At 35.4% G+C, this 9068-nt stretch overlaps 1 protein-coding gene across 1 annotated transcript; it reads left to right on the top strand.

The window, feature by feature from the left end:
* Window positions 1–2608: 2608 nt before the first annotated feature.
* On the top strand, window positions 2609–6036 carry LOC121249762 (cyclic dof factor 2-like). Its single transcript, XM_041148555.1, has 2 exons — window positions 2609–2966; window positions 4349–6036. The coding sequence occupies exons 1-2, from the start codon at window positions 2757–2759 to the stop codon at window positions 5645–5647; spliced, it is 1509 nt and encodes a 502-aa protein (XP_041004489.1). The 5' UTR covers window positions 2609–2756; the 3' UTR covers window positions 5648–6036.
* The last annotated feature ends 3032 nt before the right edge of the window (window positions 6037–9068 follow it).

Below are 9068 nucleotides of genomic sequence, written 5' to 3'. Positions count from 1 at the left end.
AGCCAAGGTATGCATGGTTGTACTAATTTTGCACTCTACATGTTCGATAAAATGCGTAGGCGCATTTTTTGTGCTGGTGAGAGAACGCGGAAGGGACCTATGAAAATTGGGGTTTTAAGGGAAATGCCCAAATTGAAGGAAGAATGCGTGGGTGAGAAATTAGTGGGAAAGCAGATTCTAGAAATTTGGGTAGAGTACGGGGGTGATTTTGAGGATCAAACATCACAAGTAACCGAAGCAAATTTAATAAACCCAGGGAACAATCCATTTGCATTACTTAAAGGCACTATAAAGGTATTAGAGAAGCACAATGGTACATTTAGTAAAATAGAAAATGAGAAGCTTCCACCACCTCTGGAATGGTTGGGATGGAATACTTAGGATGCGTTTTTATTAGTCCATCCATATGGTACGCCATTGGCATTGCTAGTTGCAACTCTATTACTTATATGCTTTGGAGTATCACGGCTTTTTGATGTTACCACTCTCGCTGTTGGATATATTTTTATCGTTCCCCTAGTTCTCTTCTATCTTGGCAGTGTTGAGTTGAATTAGTACACTAAATGTGAGCGTTTGACTTTGGGGAGATTATACGGGATTGCTTCTATAGCAAAGACATTTCCATCTCTTTTTAGGCAGTCTTTGGTAGCAATAAGGCATTTGATGACCATGATAAAATTTGTTTTCCTTCTTGTCCTTGAACCTGGAGTTTTTTCTCTGATGTGCGGAAGGTGGATAGATCTCGGTTTCATAAGGATGTTTGGGGAGTCCTCGGCTCAAGGAGTTGAATTCTTTTCAGCTTCTCCTTTAGCAAGCTCATTGGTTCAAGGGATCGTTGGAATTGTTTACATGCTACAATTAAGCATATTCGTCTACCTCCTAAGAGAAGTTTTACATAATAGAGTGTTGTGTTGTCTGGGTGAACCTGCTGATCTAAACTACAACTCACTTTGTGCCTTGATTGATGACCCTGTGCACAAGCATGCTTGCAGAGTTCTACTATCAACCAATTTTCCACTTGATATTAAGACTATGGTTATCTTACTTGGCTTGAAAATGATTTCACTCGTACCTTTCTTTACAACAATTGTGGTTGTATGTACTCAAGCATCCATACTGGCAGGGATATCTATGGGTGAAAATAATATACGTGTCTTTGACACCTGTGGTTAGACAATTGATTTGCACCAATACTCTAAACCTTGTGGACAAGGTTCTTTGAGTGAGGGAGTTTGTTATGAGGCCCATGAGGAAAATGCAGATCAGTTGAGAGCCAAGAACTTTACTACAATATCGGCTCATTACCTTAAACCTTGGAGGCAAAACGTAGCGTGGAAGGAGATTGGATAAGTGACGTGCTAAGAGAATGGAACGCTGTGTTTAATCTTTAAGTGTTCTAGAAGCTAGTTAGTTACTTTCATAATATTACTTAGTTACTAGTTTGCCCTTTTGTAATTCAGTATTTTACTGTACACGTGTCTTTTATTAATTAGTCTAGTTTGTTACTCTTGAAGAGTATGATAGGAGGGAAAAGAGGTTGAAAGGGGATATGAAGATTATTGCTGAAACCATTTGTATCTTCATTTGGGAGGAATTGGGGACCTCGAATACCCTAAGGCATAACTATTTCTATCTTCATCTTCTTTGTGACTTTCTTGTTCATTTTATCAAACAACAGTCATTAATCCATTACCTTACCATTCCTTATTACAGCATAGTACAGATTTATTGGATTCATTATAGAGATGGTTTGTAAAAACAAATGAGATACAATTTTAGAGTATACAAGTTTTGCTTATTCTCTTCTTAAAAAAATAGATAAATATAAAATTCACATAAAACAAATCTATGTTTTAATAGTAAATTTTATATTTTTTAAATAGAGTGTACGATACTTAAACGCCCTTAAATCAATTGAAATTTATGAAAAAATTATATTAATTCATTAAACACAACTAATTTGGAAGCCGAATAAAATTGAAAAAGATAATTTATTAAACGCAAAAAACAAAAAGAAATAAAAACAGTTATTGATACTTCATGGACCCATTGAATTGGATGGGATGCGTTCAATATCTGGTATGAGCTTTTCTTTTTGGGAAAGTAGAACTTTATTGCGGGGAAAAGGACACGAAAAAGGCAGGCAGTAGGCCAACTTCTATTGTCATCCACATGTATACATGGCCTCCTGTAAAACAAACAAAGAGGTAAAAGAAAACCAAAAGAATTAAAAAAACAGGAATTTTATCTGTTATCTTAAATTTTGCATCAATCATTATATCGACTATCATTTACAAGATTATTTTATAAAATAAATTTAAAATTTCACATATTAAGTCTGAATAAAAACAACAAGACTTCAGCTAAAAAATAATATTAAAAAAAATTAACGAAGAAAAATCGGCGAGGAGAAGGGAAAAATACAATGATGCTGACTAGGATTAGGAACCCAAATGTGCTTACTTTTGGCAAATCGTGGGAAAAAGGGAGAGAGATGTTAAAGGCCACAAAAGAAACTTGTGGCCGAGAATTCTCCAATTGACTGCTGATGTGGCACCCCACCTGCCCAAACGGGATCAATTGGAAACGTATAATCGACGAGACTACGACGACGACGAAGACGCCACACTCACTCACTCGCACAAACGTGCCAACTCTCTCTCTCTCTCTCTCCTGTTCTGTTTTTTTTTTTTTGTTAGGAGAAGAAAATAAAAAACCGGAAACGAAGAAAAGCTGAAATCGGAGAGAAAAAAAAAATGTCGGAAGCAAGAGACCCGGCGATTAAGCTCTTCGGGAAGACGATCACCGTACCGGAGATTACGGCCAACGGGTCGGCTGACTCTACAGGAGCTCCATATTCAGGTCCTGTGGTTGAAGATAATATCGATCAGGACCGAGCTTGTTCGACCGACTCTTCGCCCGAAAACAATTCAGACGGAGATGGAGAAGAGCGAGGGGCTAAGAAGGTAAGGGATTCTGGGAGCGACCCATTGTTTTGGAGGTTTTGACTTGGTTTGAACATGGTGGTGGCCTAGTTTTGTTTCTTAATGATGATTTGATGAAGATTAATAATGATGATTAGTGGGTTTTTCGAGTGTGATTCGGTGGGTTTAGATTTTCTTCATCAGCTGTTGAATGGGGTTCAGTTTTAATTTTTTGCTTCAGTATTCAAAGCTGAGATTTTGGTCGGTTTTTGTTTAGGAATTAGCATATTATGATGAGTTTGCTTGAAGTAGTATAGGTTAATTTTGATTGGTTCGGGGATTACCTGTATAGTTTCTGTATAGATTAACATTAACTCAATAAGTGTTTACGGCTGTACTAGTTTCGATCTTTGGTCGTTTTGATAAAATTCTTCATCTCGGTTGCTGGTTTTCTGGATATTGGCTTCTTACTAGATTTCGTGTATGCTTTGTTTCTTTTATCGGAGACGTATATTTTTAACCAGATTTTGGCTATTGATGGGTTAGATTATTTTGGTTTCTTTTAGCAATATAATGTCAAAGGCTATACAATTTTTCATTGTCATCGTTTTCTATGGTTAACATTTGGACCTGAAAATGCCGTCTCCTATTGATATCCTTATGTTTTGCAAGGACTTTCCCAATTCTAAGATCGAGTAGAATCTTCAATTTTACCGTTAAAGTCTGGAACTGTTTCTTCTTTTTTTCTTTTGGTCTTTTATCAGGTGAAATGATTTTTTTGGCTGTTGCATGACACTTTTACCATTGCCTTATCAGTCCTAGTTCATTTATTCCTTAGGTAGCTTTGAGCACATGGTGCTACAGTTGTCTACTCTGTGCACAGAGAGTGTAAAAGGAAGTTAGTACAATTTTCCTGCTTATTCTTCCTTCCTGCCTTTAACTAATTCTCGTTAATCGTCCATTGGGTCATGTAGAGGTCATGACACAGACATGAGTTTGACATGTAGAGGTCATGACACAGACATGAGTTTGAATCTATCGGAAATTCTTCCAAACCTCGCCTGTCCCAACAGACTGGTCATCATGTCTTTTTGTAGGCACCTTGAAAGTTTTACAAACACTTGAATCTTAACATCCTAGACATCCACAACAAAGATAGTTAAGCCTTTGTTGGGTAACTGAGATCAGTTTGAAGTGCTTAAATAGATTATTTATATAATACTTTTGCCGGCTGCTTCTTTTTTTTTTTTTGCAACTATGAAACTTTGGTTCCAAATGACAATTCAAAAGATTTGTGAAATATGCTTTTCTGTGTTATTTACTTACTTCCTGAAAATGGTTCTCGCTGTAGTTGTTGTGTTGATATTTTTCATCCATTTGTCTTTAAATATTTCTTCTCTCATTGGAAAATCTGATTAATTCAGGACACATTGGGAGAAAAGCCAACTGAGAATAACCAGGAAGACCCAGGCCCACCTGTGTCTTCAGAAGCGTTAAAAAATCCAGATGCGACCTCAGGAATAAGTGAGAATTCTAAAACACCCTCTGTTGAGGAGGAGAGTGCTACATTAAAAAATTCAAAGCCCGAAGAAGAACGTAGCGAGTCTAATAATTCACAAGAAAAACCCCTGAAGAAGCCTGACAAGATACTTCCATGCCCCCGCTGCACTAGCATGGACACCAAGTTCTGTTACTTCAATAATTACAATGTCAACCAACCTCGGCACTTCTGCAAGAACTGCCAGAGATACTGGACAGCTGGTGGGACAATGAGGAATGTGCCTGTGGGTGCTGGTCGTCGCAAGAACAAGAATTCTGCTTCTCACTACCGCAATATAACTGTCTCTGAAGCTCTCCAGAATGCTGGAACTGATCTTACAAATGGAGTCCACCATCCATCACTGAAATCGAATGGCACCGTCCTCACATTTGGATCAGACACACCCCTTTGTGAATCAATGGCTTCTGTACTGAACCTTGCTGATAAAACAATGAGGAACTGCACACAAAATGGGTTTCATGTACCAGAAGAGCTAACGATTCCAGTTTCTTATGGAGGTGGAGAAAATGGAGATGATTGTTCAAATGGAGCTTCAGTTGTAACTTCAAATTCAAAGGATGATCCTGGAAAAACCGGATCACAAGAGCAAGTAATGAGCAATTGTCAGGGGTTCCCACCTCAAATTCCTTGCTTTCCTGGGGCCCCTTGGCCTTATCCATGGAATTCAGCTCAGTGGAACTCCCCCATGCCACCACCTGCTTTCTGCCCTCCGGGCTTTCCTATGCCGTTTTACCCTGCTGGAGCTTATTGGGGATGTGCTGTGCCAGGCACTTGGAGCATCCCATGGCTTCCTCAGCCAACATCTTCAACCCCAGGCTCTGGTCCTAACTCTCCAACCTTGGGGAAACATTCACGAGATGAGAATGTTCTCACACCAAGCAACTCTGGGGATGAGGAACCACTCAAAGAAAAGAATGCCGAGAGATGCCTTTGGATTCCAAAGACATTGAGGATTGATGACCCAGGAGAAGCTGCAAGAAGCTCTATATGGGCAACACTGGGAATTAAGAATGACAAGGCTGACTCAATTAGTGGGGGAGGACTCTTTAAGGCATTCCGATCAAAGACTGATGAAAAGAATAACATAGCCGAGACCTCACCAGTCTTACAAGCGAATCCGGCAGCATTGTCTAGGTCAGTCAACTTCCATGAGAGCTCGTAAACATGTAGCTTATGATTTCAGAAACGGTTCGTGGTGGTGCAGACAGATTGGCAGTCTTCAACTCTCCATTCAAAGTTCCTTAAACTGCGAATACCATGGGATTATTTTGAGTTCACCGGCCTCATTTCTAAGAATCTAAAGCCAGTCCAAATTAGGAAGAGCAGAGGAGGATTGTCTGCCATATCCCCTTAATGAGAAAATAGCCACTTTAATTTAGTCATAGGAACTGATTTCATGTGTTAGTGTGAACAGGTGCCTTTTGTTTTGAGTAAGATGTTTTATTTTTGCTGAGTTCATGTACATATTTTCTATATGCAATAGTGAGCGCTAGAACAAAGTGTGTACCAAAATCCCAGATGTTCTTAAATAAATTTGGGAGTTGAATTCAACGCGGGTGTTTTTACTACTGCCCAAGTCCATATTTTCTGGCTCCAGCCCTTTGTTGACAAATAATACATACTTTGTGGCGCATTATGGAACAATATTAGACGATATGATTGAAGACTATTCTTTGTCTATTTGTTTGGAAAAGTGCAAGAGTACATTAAAAAGTTTTTCTTAGTCTATGTTTAGAGTTTTTCTTAAAAACCGACCCAAATCAAGCCAAGAGAGTTACTTTCATTCTTCACGGCTCTACAGGAAACAACATGGAGGCTGCGATGGAAAAGTTCTTGTAGGCCCTCGACTTGTAAGATAGTCTTGGGTTCTTGTTACAAAAGGCCAACCACCTTTCCTTTTCTTTACCCAAGAATCCAAGAATGTAGCACCAAAAGATGGAAAGCTAGCTTTTCCTTTCTTCACTTGTTGCCTTCTTTTTCTCCTTTTCCTTCTGTAATCCTTCAATAAGTTCTTGCCTCCGTTCAATGGTAGAAAAACCGCAGAATGTGCCAAAAAGCAAAATTATCAATCCAAAAATGCGGTGAGTCATTTACTGCGTTTAGATATTGAGTTGAGTTGAGTTGAGCTATTTGTGAATAGTAATGAGTTGAGATGATAGAATGAGTTTTGTGGTATCTACCTAAGTTGAGTTTAATTTGTTTAGATGTTAAGATAAGTTTAAATGTATTTATGAGAATTTGAAAAAGGTCGTGGGTCCTGTATATAAGTAAATATTGAATTGAAAAAAGTTGTGAGTCTTACGTGTAAAGAGGTTTTGAGTTTAGATAAGTTTAATAATTTGAGAGTTGAGTGTTTAGATGTTAGACTTAGTTTAAAATTAAACCAAACTAAGTTGATAATCTATCAACCAAACGAGTAGGTTTGAAATTGCTGTGTACCAAGATTGCGACTTTTAATAAAATTACTGCACTTGGTCGATCCAGTCCATCCAAATAAAAAGATATGCGTTCCTGGTATTAAAAGATATCGATAAACTTTTTTCGAGTAACAATATAATTCATACAAACTCGTGCAAATCTTTTAAAAGAGTAAGATCTATGGTAAATAAAAAATTAAAAAAAAAAGTAAGTAGATCCCTTTTTTTTTTCAAAAAACCTCTACAACGAGAGTTTGCACAAAATAATTTTCTTATATTTTTCTATCTTGGTAAACAAAGGTTGGCAACCATGCATGTTGGAGTGAAATGAGCTGTTTACTGGGACCATTGCACGTGATGCCATTAAGCCTCATGGTAGCTGTTCTTGATCGTTTCCCTTTTTTTTTTCCTGTCCTAATTTTACTATATGCGGCTGAATTTGATTTATGTAATTGGTTTATTCAATGAAGATGGTTAAAGTCAGAAAACTGAAGAGTTATAGCCTCTGGATTGTTAGCCGCATATAATTTTAAAGAGATTTGCTGCTCATCATTCTTACATACTATACATTATACTTAATTTTATTTTTCTTAATTTTTTTTTAATTTTTTTGATTTTATTCTCTCTAAAATAGTTAAATTTTTTCTACTCATTTTCCATATAATATATATTTGATAAGAGAAAAAAAATTATGTATGATGTGAGAATAATAAGTAGAATTTCTCAATCTTAAATAATGTGACTCTCCTTTTTATCTTATAGCTGCTAATTTGCTTTAATAATTTATTTTTTTATCAGCGACTAGAACTAATTTTATTGCAATTTGAAAGCAGAATGAACCATAGCTACTTGCTTAGAGAATATGGGTTGCATTCTGACCCTGACTATGCATACACGACTTAAACTAGACACTTCCCACTGAAAGAAAGATTCAAAACCCAAACCCAGCTAGTCCTCCCAGATAGTATTCTAACTATATATATATATATATTCTGAAATTTGCTTTCTCTCGTGTCTCACAAAATTGGTTTTATAATAAGATAAAATTTTGGGATTCTAGCTTGAGTTGGGTATCTCAGTATTAGCAGTGACCTAACTAAAATTTGGTCAAAATTTGACGAGAGAATTCACTTTTATAAATTTAGTTAACTACTTTTCAACAATACCAAATAATATACTCTTCAAATATATAATTATTCTATTAAAATATTGATTTTAACTTTTTTATTTATTTTAATTCTAATTATAATTTGAATATTTATTCATTATTAAAAAAGTACACATTAATTTTATAACGTTTATGTTATTCTTAACGGATATAATTTTCTAATGGTTTTTTTATAACGGTCATATTCTTTCAACTGATATATTTTTTTAACGTTCATATTTTTCCAACAGTCATATGTTCACAACGGATATATTTTTCTGCAGTATTTTTCTTCTTGCGATAGAGGAATAGTAGGCGGGAAGAAGAATTTTTTACAGTCAAAATAATATTTGGCCAACAACTTGGGCTGGTCAGATTTGGCCAGTGAATAAACCTTAGGCTAAAAATAATGTAGATTAATTGAGTTTATTGTAGTTAATTTTTGTGCAACTTAGCTAAACTTTGACCAAAATTTAGCTAAGTTGATTCCACTGTTATTACTCTAAGGTTGCGTTTGGATAGTGGCGATCTCAAATATTATGTGAATAGTAGTAAAAAATTAATAAAAAAATAATGACAAAATATTAAATAATAGTGGATAATAATAAATAATAAAAAAGAATAAATAATAGTAGAATATATAATACTTTATTAGTCAAACTAGTCTTAGGCCTTGTTTGGTTATACAGTTCAAATGAGATGAGATGTGATGTTTTGTTGAAAATTGAATAAAATATTGTTAAAATATAATTTTTTAATATAACTTTTATTTTGGGATTTGAAAAAATTGAATTGTTTTTTATATTTTGTATAGAAGTTTAAAAAAAAAAAGAAAAATTCTATTCATAAGCCTCATACATCATACACTACATTTTTTGTTATTTTTTAAATTTTTTTCTCTTATCAAATATGTGATATATAAATGATGAGTAGAATGATTCAATTGTTTTAAGAAGAATAAAACTAAAAATAATTTAAAAAAATTTAAAAAAATAAAAGAAATTGTAATATGTGGTGTG

The sequence above is a fragment of the Juglans microcarpa x Juglans regia genome, chromosome 2D (assembly GCF_004785595.1).
Source record: "Juglans microcarpa x Juglans regia isolate MS1-56 chromosome 2D, Jm3101_v1.0, whole genome shotgun sequence".
Lineage (NCBI taxonomy): Eukaryota > Viridiplantae > Streptophyta > Magnoliopsida > Fagales > Juglandaceae > Juglans > Juglans microcarpa x Juglans regia.
The sequence above is the reverse complement of the archived record's forward strand: the minus strand, read 5'-3'. Positions and strand labels throughout refer to the sequence as shown.